This window comes from Fusarium fujikuroi, chromosome FFUJ_chr07, assembly GCF_900079805.1.
Source record: "Fusarium fujikuroi IMI 58289 draft genome, chromosome FFUJ_chr07".
NCBI classification, from domain to species: Eukaryota; Fungi; Ascomycota; class Sordariomycetes; order Hypocreales; family Nectriaceae; genus Fusarium; species Fusarium fujikuroi.
The window spans coordinates 3,167,648-3,185,244 of NC_036628.1; the positions used below are offsets into that span (position 1 = coordinate 3,167,648).

General features: G+C 46.4%; 6 protein-coding genes; 4 read left to right on the forward strand and 2 right to left on the reverse strand.

The window, feature by feature from the left end:
- Nucleotides 1-92: 92 nt before the first annotated feature.
- On the reverse strand, nucleotides 93-3,699 carry FFUJ_08112 (uncharacterized protein; the record flags this gene model as incomplete). XM_023581223.1 has 5 exons in its annotated part: nucleotides 93-1,843; nucleotides 1,913-2,103; nucleotides 2,161-2,309; nucleotides 2,366-3,215; nucleotides 3,266-3,699. 5 exons carry the CDS (start codon nucleotides 3,697-3,699, stop codon nucleotides 93-95), a joined length of 3,375 nt encoding a protein of 1,124 aa, XP_023433862.1.
- Nucleotides 3,700-5,263: 1,564 nt separating this feature from the next.
- On the forward strand, nucleotides 5,264-6,002 carry FFUJ_08111 (uncharacterized protein; the record flags this gene model as incomplete). XM_023581224.1 has 3 exons in its annotated part: nucleotides 5,264-5,413; nucleotides 5,469-5,859; nucleotides 5,923-6,002. 3 exons carry the CDS (start codon nucleotides 5,264-5,266, stop codon nucleotides 6,000-6,002), a joined length of 621 nt encoding a protein of 206 aa, XP_023433863.1.
- A 289-nt stretch (nucleotides 6,003-6,291) lies between these two features.
- On the reverse strand, nucleotides 6,292-9,235 carry FFUJ_08110 (uncharacterized protein; the record flags this gene model as incomplete). XM_023581225.1 has 2 exons in its annotated part: nucleotides 6,292-9,122; nucleotides 9,172-9,235. The coding sequence occupies 2 exons, from the start codon at nucleotides 9,233-9,235 to the stop codon at nucleotides 6,292-6,294; spliced, it is 2,895 nt and encodes a 964-aa protein (XP_023433864.1).
- Nucleotides 9,236-11,361: 2,126 nt separating this feature from the next.
- FFUJ_08109 (dehydrogenase-like protein) lies at nucleotides 11,362-12,275 on the forward strand (the record flags this gene model as incomplete). XM_023581226.1 has 3 exons in its annotated part: nucleotides 11,362-11,641; nucleotides 11,701-12,001; nucleotides 12,053-12,275. The coding sequence occupies 3 exons, from the start codon at nucleotides 11,362-11,364 to the stop codon at nucleotides 12,273-12,275; spliced, it is 804 nt and encodes a 267-aa protein (XP_023433865.1).
- A 1,032-nt stretch (nucleotides 12,276-13,307) lies between these two features.
- On the forward strand, nucleotides 13,308-14,381 carry FFUJ_08108 (related to toxD protein; the record flags this gene model as incomplete). The annotated part of the gene is made up of 1 exon (XM_023581229.1): nucleotides 13,308-14,381. One exon carries the CDS (start codon nucleotides 13,308-13,310, stop codon nucleotides 14,379-14,381), a length of 1,074 nt encoding a protein of 357 aa, XP_023433866.1.
- Nucleotides 14,382-14,633: 252 nt separating this feature from the next.
- On the forward strand, nucleotides 14,634-16,613 carry FFUJ_08107 (related to transcription activator protein acu-15; the record flags this gene model as incomplete). The annotated part of the gene is made up of 1 exon (XM_023581230.1): nucleotides 14,634-16,613. The coding sequence occupies one exon, from the start codon at nucleotides 14,634-14,636 to the stop codon at nucleotides 16,611-16,613; it is 1,980 nt and encodes a 659-aa protein (XP_023433867.1).
- Nucleotides 16,614-17,597: the final 984 nt, after the last annotated feature.

Below are 17,597 nucleotides of genomic sequence, written 5' to 3' on the forward strand. Positions count from 1 at the left end.
ATACTCAGCATATTGTGCTTACTATGCCTGATTGAAACCCAGTTCTGCATGAGTGAATCTTATACGAGCGTTGATATGGCCATATTTCAACCCTAATCTACGATACTGTTTAGCTGCCGAATCATCCAGTTCGAGACAATCCTTGACTCCCTCTCTTCTCGGCTTTCATTACCCGATCCCTCCCATTTAAGTTCGTACTCTCCAACATCTCCTCCGTCGTCATCTGTTGGCAGAATGGTGCCAGTGACGTTTTCCAAGACTACGCCAATATCTCTCAAACCTTCTTCATCGTGATCGAAGTAGAAGAGTCTCCTTGCGTCGTCTAAAATTTTCTCCACCATGGGAATCCATCGCTTATGCCAGTATTCAACAATAACATCATACTCAATTTCTTGCTGTAGGTCAGGATCGTTATGGTAAGCACCATTACCTTCCCTAATAGCTTTTACCTCAGTCTTGGCGCCGATGTGCTCCTTTGGCGATACTTGATGATGATCAGCAGAGAAAAAGGAGGTTGCTTCTGACGTTACTTCGTTCAGAGCATTTGCCCTGTAACTATCTTGAGTGTCCAGCTCGAATTGGATCTCGTCTGGGGAAAGCTCTTCAACGTAATCATCGCTGGGCCTATGTGAGCATATATGTTTCATCTCGAGGACCGAAAATGTCACTTGGCGAACTGCGGCGACATGTTGATCAGTTGTGAGGGATTGCCCATATTTGCTCATAAATGACAAGATGTCATTCGCATATCCCGAAAGAGTACGATGCTCTGGCGACGTGCGTTCTTCATATTTATATGGCAGCCACTTCATTCGCTGAATGAATGGGGTGCAAAAGCCAGGTGAGCATGGACAGTGACACTCCATAACCGAGCGTGTGCTTGAAAACCAATGTTCCAACTCCTTGGTTTCTTCCGCAAAAAACAAATCATCAAACATTGACCAACACCCCATCCTATCCGCGAAGATGAAAGTGGAATCCTTAGACTCGTGGATCCTGTTTTCTCTCTTCGTCATTGGAACGGCATGATCTCGCAACCACAATAAGTAGTCTGGGTTGATCAGGAAATCTGCTCTTCGAGATATCTGGATACCTAAGGGCAGTACTCGGGAAGTAGGAAACTGAGTTGTGTCAAGGTCAAACTCCCGAAAACCTAAATCAAGATAGACCTTAGCATCGAAGCCTTCTACTAAATCGTGGTATATGGGACGGAAGACGTAATTGAATTTGAGTGTGTCGTCAATATCTCCAGGGAAGAACGTTGAAAGTCTGCCAAACGTAATGACTCTTCTTCGACGAAGTGTCCGATCCACTTCTATAGCGTGAAGGTCAAGCTCAGTACGCTGAGACGATTGAAACTGACTAAAAGCCGACATTGACAACGTGTCACAAGCCAGCCTTCTCAATTCCCGACGGCGGAGACGTAGCTGCTCTGCTACAAGTACCCTGCAATGGGTAGAAGTATTACGCAAAACGCTGCCCTCCCTTGTCCAGAAATCGTGATGGGGTACTATAGGGCAGCCTGATTCCAGTAGAGCCCTTACAGTCGAGGTGCAAGAGCAATTTGTGGCTTGAGGTGATATTTCGTAGTTGCACCTTACACTGCTAAGGACCATAGAGAATCCAAGCAAGGTATGGCCCAGTTCATCCCTTTGGGTCCATGTCGTTGGCTTAGCTTGCTGTATCAAAATCCTGAATATCTTCAACTTATCAGCGGCCACATGAAACGCTGTCTGTCCATAGACATTTCTTTCTTGAACAATAGCAGGACTTTCTTTAATCAGTCGCTTCACTTCCCCTAAATCGTTTTTAAGGATCGCCGTTATCAATGGCCCATGGAACACTATGAGACACAATATTAGTTTCATGTTGTGATACATACAAGTCCAAACATAAGTTATGGATATCATACATTCTGCGTTTCCTTGTTGTAAAGCAGAGTTCTTCAGAATTTCCGGGAGTAAGCTTCTCCTCCAATTCATAGCCCGATTGTATGGCTGGTCAATATTCGCGTTGAGTTCCAAATTTGCCCCATCGGCGTGAAATGCCGTCTGAAGCGAAGCCGGGAGAATAACCCCGTATGCAGCTAAATGCAATGCGAGACTTATCTTATTGTCAGAGCCATTAGAATGGACTGTTGGCCATGTCGGTGGTACTTACTGTCCTTGACGATTACGAGTTGACAACGGGGATCCTGCTGAGGCAATGAAATTCACGAGCTCTTCCATAACCGGGAGACACCGGGCCAACATATTAGTCTGCGTGCGAAATCTGTTTGTCATTTGCATGCTTGCAAACCACAAATTTATCTTGAGAGATCGGTCAGTCTCTAGATTTTTATTGCAGTAAAATCAATTTGACTTACTAGTTTGGCAAGTTCGTGGAGAAGAGAGTTATTCTCTATGTCAACCTCCATTGGGCTCGCCATTCTGGAGCTGAAAAACAGCCTCAGCTTGGAAAGGATCACCCTGAACATAGCTTCTGTCGTCGCAGCAGGCCTGAGTTGGTTAAAAGCACAAACCACGCAATAGCTTCCGTAGGACAAGAGGTCCCATGCTCGTGCGTGATGTCTATCAACGATAGGCGAAAAGGCGAGTCCAGGGCTGATACTGAACCCGCCTGCACCCTTCTTTGTGTAGAAGCACAGCTGCAAAGCTCCTTTGATGAGGACATTAGAAAAAGCAACACGCAGACCTTGAGATCTCTCAAATTCTGATACGGGCGCGTAAAGCTGGCAGTTGTTTTCGTGCTTGACGACTGTAATGCTCTCATGGAAGACATACAAAGGCCCATAGGAGCCCCCTCGATATGTCCGTAATCGTTGTCCGCGACAGGAACAGAATGCACCAGAATTAGAAAGGCTAGTAGGCGGACTTGACTTTGCTCTCAGACAAAGGATTGTAGATTCTGGGCCCGGTTCCCTTATTTGCAGGTCCATGATCAGCTTGTTCGTAGCTTCAGCGCGTTCACGTGCTGCTGCGTCAGCCTGTCGTATAGCTAGTTGAGTCTGCTCCATATATGATTGGATTGCACCAGTGATATACGGATTTATCGCGTCTACCGAACTCTGAAGGATAGGAAGTGCTGCGCTGACCTCCCCTACTGGTGAAGCCAGACTATGTGTAGTTGCAGTGAGACTTGACATAAGACCTGACGTCTGTTGAAGTGCGGTTAGCACTTCTAGTGAACTGTTTCGTGTCGAGAGTCCGATATCTCTTTGGACAATTAGCCACAACGGTTAGATTATAGCCCTACGACTACTCACATGTGGAGTTTCTCAATAGCGAGTTGAAGCGGTACGCAAATAGTATCTAGAGCGGTCTGGAGTTTCATAATGTGTGATTTTCGAAGGGGGTAGGAGAATTTCGCAAATCTTGCTTTTGTCTTGCCTAGAGCTTTGGCGCTTGGTTTAATAGGGATGCTAAGCTTTTGTTCCAGTTCCTGCAACTCTTGTAATCCAGATTTACAAGCTTCCAAAAGGCTTCTAGCCCCGACGGCCGAAGCAAGGATCTGGGGGTCAAGTTGACTTTGCTCTAGTAATACCTCGAGGTCCCTAAAGACGTTCTCCATAGCCTGAGTTTGGCGAGCGAGGCGGCTAACATCTTGTCTATAGTCATTCAGGCTTCCAAAATAGGATGACAAGCCAGAGCAAACTTTAATACCTAAAGGGATGATGGCAAGGGCTAGTTCAGCAGACATGTTATTGTGGGCGTGAGATCAATTATATATGGTGTTTCAGTAATAGTCAAGGGGGGGAAGTAAAGTTTGGACGTAAATAGGATTGCAGACTGTTATATTATAATTACCAGTTCTCTAAAATCAGGCTGCCAATAAATTCATACTACACACCCTCACGGAGACACAGCCACCACAAAAATGAGTCAGCTTATTAGCACACGTCACTGCGACATTGTTAATCAATAACAGAAAAAACGCCCAGCGTTGTGCCTTGCTAAATAACAGAGTTCTCAAAGGGGCGAGACTTATTTCGCAATATATCCTTGTCCAATCACGAGTCTGTAATAGGTAGAATTTTTCTCGCCGTAGCGCAGAGCCTTTAATTTAGGCATTTAAATCGTCATTTAGTAAGTAATAAAATTGTTTAAGTGGGAAGATTAAAGCAAATGCCTCAGGCCAGTACTATACTTATTTCACTAAAGTTTAAAACCTTCTATATAATACTCTATATCCTACTATATTTTATTAATACTAATGCATTGTAAATAGTATTAATATTTATAATTATTTTAAACTTGTATATTTAATATTAATATTATTATATTAGCTTACTGTATTAGCATATACCTTGCCGACTATATTGCTTGCTGTCGCTTTTATTTGTCCAGCATATTCGTTAGGCCTCTTATAGTAGGTAATACTTTATAAGTTTTTATCGATTCTCCTCATCTCAGCCTATAATCGCGGTGCATATAATCCATTTTAAACAGAGTCCGTCGCTTACTCTATTAAGGACTTGCTAGTACTGAGTACCCACGAGACGTCAAAACTTCCCCAAACAGAATTTGAACTCACCCTATAATGATGAAACATATAACTAGGCTGATATATCCTTATTTGGCAGAGAAACATCTGCAAATCAACTCCTACAATTCACACTCGGCTGTTGCCTACATCTCCCTGTAATACCCTAGAAACAGTCTGCAGCAGAATCTCAAGACAGGCTTGTGTGTCCTAGAGGGTTCGCAAACGAGCGTCCTGCTGATAGCACCAAGCATGGTGGCAGACCTCAGTAAGTTAGGCCAGGACAGGCTCAAAGCTCACCGCTGCTTGTACGGCGCGACTAACACATGCACCTGGAAACAAGCTCTGTTGATTGTGTGGAGAGTACCAAATTCACTTTGACGGCGGTAAACCAAGAAATACCAGGCTACTAAGGCTTCTTCTTTCTCTACATTATAAATATAGCTCAATCTGCATTGCCTTGAAATTAAATATTTTATCATCACCTATATGGCCTGTAATTAATTAAAACAGCATTACAGACTCATGACGACATGTCTACCTACCCTGTCTAGCCTGGTAGGAAAGCGGGATCTTTTCCCCGCCCTTTGATGCTGAAGCAAGTGAGCTCACTTCCCCGCGTTTTTCTCCCTTCTATTCTTTTCAATCATCTCACAACCAGCAACTGTTTAAAATTTCTGATCAGGCTATATATATCAAAATCTAAGGTAAGTTTATTGGCAGCTAATAGAGAAACTCTGGTATAATGAAGCTGACATCAGCTAGAACAACATTAGTCATAATGCCTCACTTTAGCTTCTTAGGAGAGACCTCGACTTCAGCCGACACTATCACTCATATGTTGAATGAAGATGACCAGATTCAGCAAGACGAAATGACAAAGAACTGGCGTGACCATAAGCTGCAGGAACTCAATTTTGTCGGAACACTTGTACGTGACTTCTAAATTCCTTCCTCTTGTACCCACTCACCGAGATTCTAAACAGGGCGCTCTTCTCGCAAGTTGTTTGAGCACAACAGGTTCCTGGCCAGATGTACTCCCCAATGGCCGTAACAAGCCCTGGTCAGTACGAACGATGTGGTTCAGCGGACTCGTGTTTGCCCTCTTCTCAGTAGTCATTGCAGGCGTTCAGAGCATGAGACTGCACCGCCTGTCTGCTCATCCCGGCGGCCTGAGCTTGATCCGAAACAGCCTTGGTCGCAAACGACAATCCGATAGCAAGTCTCGACCTAGCTGGCTTCAGGTATACGCATGGGAATTTAGCCTTGCGTTTTTAGTCTTGGCCATATTTTGCATGATAATCGGGTTGACAATTCTGATATGGGCTGGCACTGAGTTTGGGCCTTCGAAGTCTAGAGAAGATGGCTGGTGGGATGGTAACTCCAAGGCAAGTAATGTTCTCTATATCACTGTATTTCACTAACACTATCGCGTTTTAGATGGCGGTGACCTTTACAATCGTCCTCGGAGTCGCGTCTTTAATCCTGGTCCTGTCACAGTCTGCCCTGTCAAAAGGTAATGCGATTAGGCTATAACAATTAAGTTCTGGCGGTCTCTCAGTTATAGGGATTGTCAGGGGGAACTCATGAAGATTGAAGGGAGAGCCATTCGACAGACTGGTACGAAGGCTTCTGACTATTATATTAGAATAGAGAAATTCGGGCGCGTAGATTACATAAGATGTCTTTCAATTGGCTGCGAGGAGTAGTAAGGACAATGAAAGTCTAGTCCTATTGCTTCTCTTTAAGTAAAATAAATTATAATTACAATTATGCAAAAGTTGTTTTCGCTTGCAGGCTAAAAATGGCTCAATTCCTTGGCACAGTGAAATTCAGCCATGACTCTAAATGAGCAATGGCATAAGCAGAACCAGACTCGTCAACCGACGTTGGATCCTCAAAAACACTCCTCACGTCCTCTCCGACATCGCGAAGTTTGTCTGCTACGCTCTTCATCTCTTCCAAAACATCCGTCGCCTCCTCACCATGATACTCGATGCTGGCCAGTAAATGTAAAAACATTGCTAGCGCTGCATTATACTCTGTCGTACTATACGATTCCTCGAAGCAGGGTATGCGAAGAAAGTGCGATATGGCGCTCGATCCCGGCGGGATAAAGTAGGTATTGACCAGAGAAGTCAGTGATATAGATGTTCGTTGCTTTGGGAGAGCTATAACGAATTTGCCATGATGCCCGTGGCTGGAGGACGGAGATTGTTGTATGATTTCTTGCAACATCGTGTAGGCGTATTTCATCCCAAAATTAGTTCGCAGACGCAAGTCTTGTTCTATGAAATGACATAAAAGCCGCTTCCAAACCAGGTTCCGGATAGCCTCTGGTTTAACAACATTCATCGATGTCGCTAACTGAACTAGTACAACGAACCCCTCGACCGGCTGCGATAGAACTGCCTTGAGATAGAATTTGTTTCCTAGGCATGCAAAGAAGGCGACCTGTTGCGGCGGAACAATATTGTCGACTGCTGATGGAAGACTAGTGACGAGCTTCGGGCTGGAGCTTTGGGGTACGTGGATTCCTGGGAGTCGGGAGAGTTCGTCTCTGCACCACTTGAGGCTCTTTGAGCGAGTCAGGCTGGGGACGTTTTCAATTTCGGTGCAGATGGTAGCGAGGAAGATAGACAAGACATCACTATCGTGGAAACGGTGTCTGAAGACCTCTGCGAGCGTCTGCCTCCAAAGCCTTCGATTCTGCTTGTCTTGGAGCGATACAAGTGGCAGTGCCGCGGCGACCTGATGGCTCGTTTGAGTGGTGGTGGCTTGCTTGTTCGTTCTCAGGAGAAGGAATGCGCAGCCATCGCAGCATGTAAGTGGAAGAATGATGTCCACCTCTGGGTAATTCCCCAACGCCAAAGGACACGTCAGCTTGAGCATTTGGTTAGGCGATGGAAGTTGTGGAGTTTTGTTTTCCTTAGGGCTGGCTCGCAGCAGCAATGCTTGGATCGAATTCGGCTCTCGACATATTGGACAGGTAGCGTATGCCCTTGACTGTGCAGCCTTTTCAAGCTTCCGGGTGCCCTTGAAGCCAGAGAGAAAGAGTGACTTGTCGACATCTTGTTTATCCAACTTCTTTGGTAGAACTGATGCCGGAAGCTTCTCATTGTCTCTCGCAGTCTTTACTCCACTAGCGGGGTACCAAAAGGTGTCAGCTGTGGCGAGACTTGGATCATTTGGCAAAGGGTCATCTAGTATCTCTATCGCGGACTGGACCTCTTGTAACCCTTTGGTGACACGCATAAGTGCCGCCCGTTCCATCTCCACCTTGGCTTCGAAGCTGGCCCAGTTTCTCTTGTTCTGAAGCCTGACTGACGCGCGATGAAAGTCCAAATGGCTTGTACCATGTACTTGCATGGATCTAGAACAACGAGGAGGTGCGACACATGTCAAACAAGACCAAATATCTTTGTGGCGAGTATTTGGTGCTTTCAGCTCTTGCTCGGCTGCCATCAACAGGAATCTCATGGCTGTTAGCCCTCGGGAGTCGACATCGTCTCTGTCTATGGTCAAGCTCTCTCTTCTTGTTGTTCTGCGAAGGCTCTCAATCCACAACTTCACCAAAAATCCTTCTCCTCTTGTTCTGGCAACTACCATTATCGCATCGAGGGCAGAGTTGTTTGATAACAGTTGCAATTTATCCTGGTCGGACATGGAGTCGTTGTATATGTACTTCATATCGAACACCCTGCTGTAGGGCAGGGCCACTTCGTCTTTGGAGAGTCGGATTGACTGGGGAACTCGGACCCTCAGCAGCCTATCGTAGGAAGTCTGAGGGAAGTCCGTCCATTTTGATCCACTGAACCACTTGAAGTAAGACCCCTTGGGAAGCAAACTAGCGAAACATCCTTTGGCTTGAACGATGAATGGCTCATTGCTCCATACGTCGTGGAAAAGAACCGCACAGTGTGGCGACGGTGCACAGATAGACATGCCAATTGATAGTTTGCTTCGAGAAGGAGGACGAGATCTGTTTCCAAAGACAATTATGACGGATGGAGTGCCGTGTAATCCCGCTTCTGCAATTTTATTCGTGAAGTCATTGGCACGCTCCTCTTCAATCACACCGTCCGTCATGAGGAACCAGATCTTTGACTGTTCAAGGCGTTTTCGACCAAGACGGTTATCAAAAATGCTCGATGGGTTTGATCCAACACTATGTTGGAGATCCCCAATCAGATTTGTAGGTACTGGATCGTGAGCTTGACGATCCCAAGGTAAGATGTAAGACTGGTCTGCCAGCTCTTTGGGCTCAAGCTTCGAGGCTATATATGAGATCGTGTTCTTTTCTTGCTGGAATATTCTCTCACTTGTGCTAGAGACTTCTACGGCGAAGACAAGTGGAAGCTTCTGAAGCTGCGTTGAGGTATGGACAGAGGTAGGTCGCGGTATTCTGTCGTCCGATTCTCTTGTAAGAGCATACCCTGCCGTGGGAGGGCCTCGTGGGTTACTAGGCGAGGATGCAAAGGACACTTCTGAAGCACCCTCGGGACGGTCCATTCGGTCTGGATGATGCGAAGTGGTTACATCGAAGCTTACAGCCGGATGTGCACACTCTTTCCCTGTTTGGTAGCACTCTAATAACTGTTCTGAACTCATTGCATCGCCATCGAGAAATTCTAGTGATGCTGGGTTGTCCTTTAGAAATTGATGATGCACTGGAAGGCTTGTACTTACTATCAACTGGGCTTTGCTGCAGAGACTCCGGAGAAAGATCGTTACGATTGCTAGAAAGAAGCATAGCGGCATCCAGTTAACAACGGGAGGCGATTGAACTTGGAGGGCGTATTGAATGCTTTGGTGCTCAGCCGCCGAATATCTAGTAATTTCGGTCCGTTCCCTTTGCGAAATTGAGGAACAATGAAAAGGGCAGCCTGCAGGAAGCTTTGCCGGCTCTATTCGGGCCAGTTTCACGACAGGGATAATAGAGATTGTTCACACCGTGACTCCCAGGCTCCTTCAAGTTTCAGCTTAAGACAAACATTAGATACAAAACCTCATTTTGCAGTATTTCCACAGTGAATGGAGACGTAATGTTGCTAAAAAGGGTTATGAAGACATTGCGTATTGTGTTTGTTGACGATAATTTGGCATACATTCCTGAGGTAAATGTCTAATCAGGGGACACGTTTAATGACCTCTGATGGGAACTACTGAGCAGACTGTTGGTCCCCAAACGATGAGATGGAATGTTGTAGCTCCACATATTGTTTCACTGCCTTTAATGGGAGTGGTTGCTAGATCTGCGAAATTAGAACTCCCCCCTTGCATCTGCCACACCTGGACTGTCTAATTTAGCTCGTTTCGAGAAGAAACAAGAGTCTAATGACGCTCCCGAGCGGCAGATGTCGAGAAATCTGGGGGAAATCGTAATTCCTTGTTAAGACTTTCTTATTATTTTGCAAGAGAAAGTAATATCTGCCTCGTCAAGAAAATACAGTTTTTGTCTGCGCCTCTGTACTTGATATATAAGACTTCCTGTCTTGGTAATTACCCTACAGCTCCACGGTAAGAGGATTCGATGTAGTAGCAGAATTCAGCGGCAGACGCCTAGATGCGGGAAAGGGTTCTGGGGCCGGCTTCCCGAGTTTGTCAGTATCGGTAATAACAGAAAGCATTATGACCCGGTACTTCAGAGCCTCTCTAATAAAGGAGACAACATATGTAGCCCCTGCCCAACATGCATAAGACTTGAGGGGTGCTTCAAGTTCCCCAGACTGTTTCAGCGCGTATAGTGTGGTGTAAGGATCCAGGCGGCAGCTAAATGGCGTGGATGAAGATCTGCATACTTTCAGAGTTGCTGTCCACTTACAGTGTCGGGAAAGGACGCTTTGGAAGAAGTAAGGGGAAAGGATGAAAGGACGTCGCTGAGGTCACGTAAAAGCCTCTATTCAGGGTTGCCAGCAACCTGGGACCAGCGCATGTCATCTACAGAGCCGCCTTTGCTGGGTCCGGCTCCCGATGCACCATCACCTCGAGGGACCGGGTTTAAGCCATGGCGTGTCTTCGCAGCACGACCTTGTAGTAGTCCATTATCTTAAAGCAAGAATGTATCGGGTGCTTTATCTTAGAGGCTACGAGAGGCAGGGCAACCTTGCAAGAATGATGTGCCAAGGCGGTAAGATAGATTCCAGTGTTTAGGCATGGGGACGTCATGCCTCCCTGATGGTCGTTACTAAAGAATATCAGAGTCTGGAAATAAATCAGGTCAGACCTGGAATTTAGGATTAGGCCTGACGTTGCTGTCGATTATCCCTACAGCTGTAACTGAGGGCTATTTACAAGCAAGTAGGCCAATATGCCATTGCAGTTCGGCTTGCTTTATAGACTGTTGGTGGCCTCTGCCATCCCAGCATTGTGACCCAAGAGTCCAATTAATGCTATCTTTCACAGGGCTCAGATAATGAATGCTGTAGAGCATGAGAGGCGTGCTATTTAAACGGCAGTGTACCAGAGACAGGAGCTGCAATTTAGTTTGGTAAGAAGCAAATGGTAGAAGCTCCAGTCCAAAGGGCGCTATGATCAAATTAATATTGAGTTTCGCCGACCGGAGCTAACGGCTCCGGAGATTGTCGGCCGAGACACAAGTTACGGCCGGGTATCACGATCGGAGTTAATGGCCGAGAAATTATGGGGAAAGGAAATCCCAGCCAATATTCCGTACTAATGAATGTTCCCGACGAAAGACAGAGAGGGCAATACTGCTGATTCCAGACCCATTCCTTATTTTCTAAATATCTGGTGTAAGACCATAAGAAGTTAAAAAGGTTAATATTACTACACTGTCAATCTGTTTAAGTTCTTGTTCTTTGTTCTATTCCCATTATTGATCAGCATCCTACCCTGCAACACAAAGAGTCTAGCAAAATGGACGGACGTAAGCTCGTGCTTGTGACAGGTGCCAACACCGGTCTCGGTTTCCAGATTGTCAAGGCTATTTGCAGCTCTGATAAAGGGTATGAGGTCTTGGCCGGAGGTAGATCCCTCCAAAAGGCTGAACAGGCCGTCAAGAACCTCAAGGAAAAGTTTCCTTCCAGCTACCTTCATGCAATTCAACTTGATATTGAAGATGATATCTCCATTGCTTCTGCATTTGAATACATCAAGGCTCAGTATGGAAAACTTGATGCCCTTATCAACAACGCAGGTAAATTAACCCCAATTGAAGAATGCCTTTAACGATGTTGACTTAATTGCAAATCAAAGGTGCCCAATTCGATCAACAGCTTACTGCTGGCAAGATGTCAGCTAGAGAAATATGGAATAAAACATATGATGTGAACGTCACCGGGACCCATATCTTGACTTGGACCTTGGCCCCATTGCTTCTCGAGTCCAGCGATCCCCGCCTCATGTTCATCGCTAGCGGCACATCCTCTCTTACCGGGTCTGAAAACCCCGACTTGCCCATCAATACGCAGTCCAGCAAAGGTTGGCCGAAAGCCTTGAATAACTTCAATTTGCCCGCGTATCGAAGCAGCAAGACTGCACTGAACATGATGATGAGGTATTTTATAACGTGACCAGCATGAAAGAATAGAGCTAACTTAAAGATTAGGGAGTGGTTCCGGCTTCTTGGTCAGGATGGCGTCAAAGTATGGTCTATCAGCCCTGGATACCTGGCAACCGGTCTCGGTGTCGGCCAAGAGCAGAACAAAACACAAGGTGCAATTGATCCTTCCATTGGAGCTGCAATTGTCAAAGATGTTTTGGAAGGGGCGAGGGATAAGGAGGATGGCAAAGTTGTATCCAGGCAAGGCGTTCAGCCTTGGGAGGATTGAGTTCACGCCCACAGGTGAAATTGGCAAGGCTGCTGCTAGATACTGCGATTCAATCACACACTGCGTCAGACTAGAAGAGATTGTATCTAATTTAGGATTAGATAATCTCAATTGGGGACGAATACAGCCTGGAAAAGGCTGAGGCGGTGACAGAGAGCAACGAGAACAGTCCAGTGGCGTCGCAGGACCGATCTTATCATCTCTCTTCTATACAGTATAAAGGAGATCCTGCTAGATTTTAGATTAAACTATTAATCCTATAAGATCTTACTTCCTAACATGAGCTTTTGTCTTTTCAAGATTATCCTGCTTTGCAATTCAGTTCCTACAGTGATACCAAAACCTTTTTGCTCTTTGAACAAATGAATTCCAATTATGACGTTTTATAAGAATGAGTCAAGTATAGCAGGGCCTGGCAGGTTGTAAAACAGTTAGGTCATAGGGCCGAAAGGGCTAGAGGTTCGAATGACCAGGAGCCTTCAGAAGAGCGTTCCTTGATTTAGTCCTACAATTATCGATTGACATGAAAGTCGTTGACATAACCATGCTTGTCTGCTGCTAGTTGTCGCGCTAAGCAATTGAGCGGTCAAGCTTAGGTGTTCGGAGTTAAAATCCGATAAAAGCACCACTACCTATTCCTAAGTACCTGATGTTTAGTTGCTCCGTAGTCCGTAACGCGCGCTCGCTTGTCGTGTCTTGTTAGGTCCGTTTAAACAAACCTTAAATCGCCAAGGTTCACGTTCTCTCGTATAGCGGGGCATTTAGTTTCTAACGGGTTTCTTTCTTTTTGAACTGGTCGGAAAAGTGAAGAAGCAGCGGTATATGAATCATGCCGCCGGTGGTAGAGACAGTCCGCTCGGAGTCGGCGAAGAAGGCTTGCAGGGCTTGTTTCTCTTGGCTGAGGCTGTCAAGATAGTAAAGTAACATAGTCAAGAGAATATAAATAGACTACTCTAAGATCTATCTCGTCTCTTCCCCATCGTTCTCAATCAATCCAGTTCAACAAAACCTACTATCTAACCAACAACCGTCATGTCTACCCAAACATCCAAGTCCATTTTTCTGTCCGCTCAGGGCAAGCTCCTCGTCCAGCCAGTGACAGACAGTTACACGGTCGAAGGCTCCCAATGCCTCGTCCGTGTCGACTATTCAGCCATCAACCTCTGTGATTACAATTTCTTCTACATGGGACTCAATTCCTTCATCACCGGATTCGAGATGTCCGGTACTGTCAAGAGAACGGGCCCTGACTCACGATTCCAAGTCGGAGATGCCGTCTTTGGCATCTCGCCCGTCGTCATCCCAATGCCATCCTCACACGGAACCCACCAGGAGTTGGTTGTTGCGAGGTCCGAGCTACTCTATAAGATCCCAGCCGGTGTGTCATCAAAGGATGCCAGCGTAATCTGCATGCCCGCACACACAGCGGCAGATGCCTTGTTCAATGTCATTGGCCTGGGGCTTCCAGCCGCTGATGTAGCTGGCATCGACCCTGTCGGCAAGGGAATTCTTATCTGGGGCGGCGCAAGCAGTGTTGGAATGATGGCCATTCAATTGGCCAAGGCTGCTGGGCTCCAATACATCTTCACAACAGCCTCAGCTAAGAACCACGATATCCTTCGAGAGTTGGGAGCCACCCACTGTTTCGACTACAGGAGCCGCAGCGTGGTTGAAGATATCCAACAGGCTCAGAAGTCGCTCGGCATCATTTTAAACTTGGCCTTCGATACTGTCGGCAAAGGAGTCATGGGTCCTGCTGATGCTAGCAATCTCAGCACTCCTGAGCTCACAAAGACTGCATTGGGCGATTCTGAGGGTCTTCGCCTGGCCTGCACGCTCCCGGTTCACCAAGACCCTGCCTTCGGGATGTGCACGTCTTATCGGCCAAGCGGCAATGTAAACGCCATGGGCGCACCTCAAGATCCGAATTCAGCTATCCGTATACGCAATGTTATGGAGCATCTGTTGGCTCTAAAGGATGGATGCTTGAGACTGCCTGTTGTCACAGTTGTAACTGGCCCTGAGGCTGGTATTGAGGGAATCCAACGTGTTGCGGGAGGTGAAATGAGCTTGGAAAAGCTTACACTAAAGCATCCACTAGAATAGTGATAGCAAGTATCCATATTGCTGCTTTGAAATTTGCTTTTTGAGGGTATTCTGTTACATAGTAATATATCTAGTTCTAAGGTGCATTTAGCAGGAACACATTGTGGACTTAAGCCATCTTTGCTGGACACTAACCCTATCAAGGATTAGCGCCCGAGAAGGCATGCATTATCCTCATGACCCCTCCCTCATAAAAGTCTCTGCTCTATTCGTTTATCATCGTCATGAGTAGAATTTGTCCTGCATCAAACCATGAGGTCCGCTTCTAGGCTGAGAAAGCACAGAGAGCGGCTGGCTTGTTCGGCATGCCGGCAGAGGAAGCTCAAGTGTGACCGTGAAAGTCCCTGCGGCAGCTGTGTTCGCAGGAGAGATGTAACATCCTGCTCCTACGAAGTTTCCTTTGATGACCTGAACCGCGACCGTCTCCGCCACACACAGGCCCAAGCACGTCTTGAACATCTGGAGCACCTCGTCGGGTTACTCGCGGAACAACGTTCAAGCACCACTATTGGAGTTCAATATGGCACTTCGGCTGTTCAGTTGCCACACGATTCGGACACTGGGGAACGCACAATCGCATCATCGTCTTCTCGCTCCGACCAGGCTGAAAGCGGTGCAACACACTGGTCAGCTATGCTGGATGACATTCAAGCTCTCAGGTCTACGCTCGATCCTTCTGAGGGCAATGACATAGATGAAGGAGACACGAGTGCTCCTCAGGCAGACGTTGGAATGGGAATGGACGTCATGTTCGGCGCTGGCCTTTCACAAACCGTCAGCATCGAACAAGTACTTAGTAATTACCTTCCATCACGAAGGAGCACCGACCGCCTAGTATCTACATATTTCCGCGTTCGGTCGTACATCACACCATATATACATTCAGTGCAATTTCAGAGGCAGTACGAGGCTTTCTGGAGCGACCCTAGTGCAGCCTCGCCACTTTGGATATCAATCCTCTTTTCAATATTGTTCATCGCCGCCAACATATCTCGCACTGGCAAAGAAAATGAGATACCAGGGCATGGATTTACAGTTGCTGCCGCCCAGTGTCTCTCTCTGAGCCAGTATTTCCGCCCCAAGGCCTTCTGCTTTGAGGCACTACTGCTTTATCTCCATTCACGCTTTGTCACTTGTCTGGAAATCTCTCCGGATATGGGTGCTCTCATCAGCGTGCTCGCCCACATTGCCATGATTTCAGGCTATCACAGAGAGAGTAGCGTTCCAAGTCTGAGTCCCTTCACAGCAGAGATGCGACGCAGGGCATGGAGTTCGTTCATGCAGCTTGATCTTCTAGTATCCTTCCATCTGGGTGCTCCGTCGAGAATCACCTTGGCAGTCTCAGACACGCGGACTCCAAGTAATCTTCTCGATTCCGATTTCGATGAACACAGCGCTCGACTGCCCTCCTCGCGACCGGATTCTGAGCTGACTGGTGTGACATTTTGCATTCTGAAGCACAAATTCATGACAGTATTCGACAAGATTCTTCAATATGCGCTGGTAAATCCTTCACACGAGGTATTAAACGCTCGCATTGACTCTTTGGATACCGAACTCAAAGACTTATATGAAAACCTGCCGGAATTATATCAGCCTCGGCCAATCGAGAGTTGTATCATCGACCATCCTCAACTCATCGTCGCTCGCCTTTGTATCTCTTCTATATACTACAAAAGCCTATGTGTTCTTCATCGTCCACATGTGACCAAATATCGAGATAAGAGCATTCGAAAATGCTATTCGGCATCATCTGCCCTGGTAACTGACCTTGTACAAGTCTATGAAGAGTGCAAACCTGGAGGCCAGCTGGATACCGAAGAGTGGTTGATGAAGAGTATCACCTGGCATGACTTCTTACTCGGTGTAACCACATTGTGTCTTGTGGCCCATGCAACGATCCAGATCGCCGAGGGATTTCATATCAATCAACTCAGTGTAAACCTTCTGTTGGAAAGAGTCAGAACAATGATTCAAACTGAAAATTCAGAAGATGGTGCAAGGGCTCGATCCAGAGTTTTATCGATAGTGGAAGCTACAATCTCTCGTTTAAGGGCACAACAAAGCAGCGAAAGCATGCAAATCACAGCCGATATACAGGTGTCACCAAATGGAACTGAGGGAAGGAGCTGGAAGCAAGGGGAGGCCCAGCAATATGAAACTAATTGGGACTATCTCGACGAGCTACTCGATGCCTCTCATCATGGGATCTTTACCCCAGCAGAAGTATAAGGCCCAGTAAACGTAGTCTGGTATAGGTATAGAAAGTATAGAAATGGATTTGTTGAGTATGCCTGTTTCTTTTGGACCCGCCACATGCGCCGCTTTGCACATGCACTGAAAGAGACTGATATTACCGTCTTGGATTTTCTCACCTCAGCGGAAATGCCAAATGATGGTAACTTTGCAGCACGGCATCAGTGCGTACATCCTGATGGCGACCCCCTTATCCCGGCAAGGAAGCCACTGTACTTCTGCCCTCGAGAGGATATGGCAGGCGTTTTGAACATACTTTTGCAAAATGTAGGACAAGATGCACTTAAGAAGCGCGGCAGATTACGGGGTTTAACAGCCCTTTACGTTGCGGTTGGCTATAGAGAAGTCGAAGCTATCGGACTGCTGCTCTCTAATAGGCGCTGCCCTAAATTAGGGAAATAATTACGGGGAGAATAGACTTTAATAGGAAGCATACTTAGGCCAAGAAGGGGCGGTATAGGCTTTGTTAGAAGGTAGTATAGATCTAGCTTTACTAGGCCTTATATGAAGCCCAGAGGTATAATGGCATACAGATAAAAATAAACATATAACTAAGGGTATTAGAAAATATGGGTTTTTGTCTATGCTACAGAAATTAAACGCTAACATGCCATTAGTATTCAATGCCTTATAACCTATAATAAACCTCTACCTTCCTAGCAGATCGGTGTTATCTGTCCCATGATTCAGATAAGGAAAGGCCGAGAGCATAAAAAGCGGGCTATTTGAACGACAACGTCCTAGAGACGAGAGCAGCAGCTTAGATAACAGACAGTTAGTAGAAGCTCCGAGCGCAGACGCTAAAACGCGGGGAAGTGTACCAGTCGCTCCAGATTTCCATCTTGAGAAGGACATCAGATTACCCCATCTACGATAGCTTATCGGCCATCATGTGGCTGATATACATTTGCGAGGAGATTGGTCAATCTGCACAACCATGGTAAACGTTGAACCTTGTTA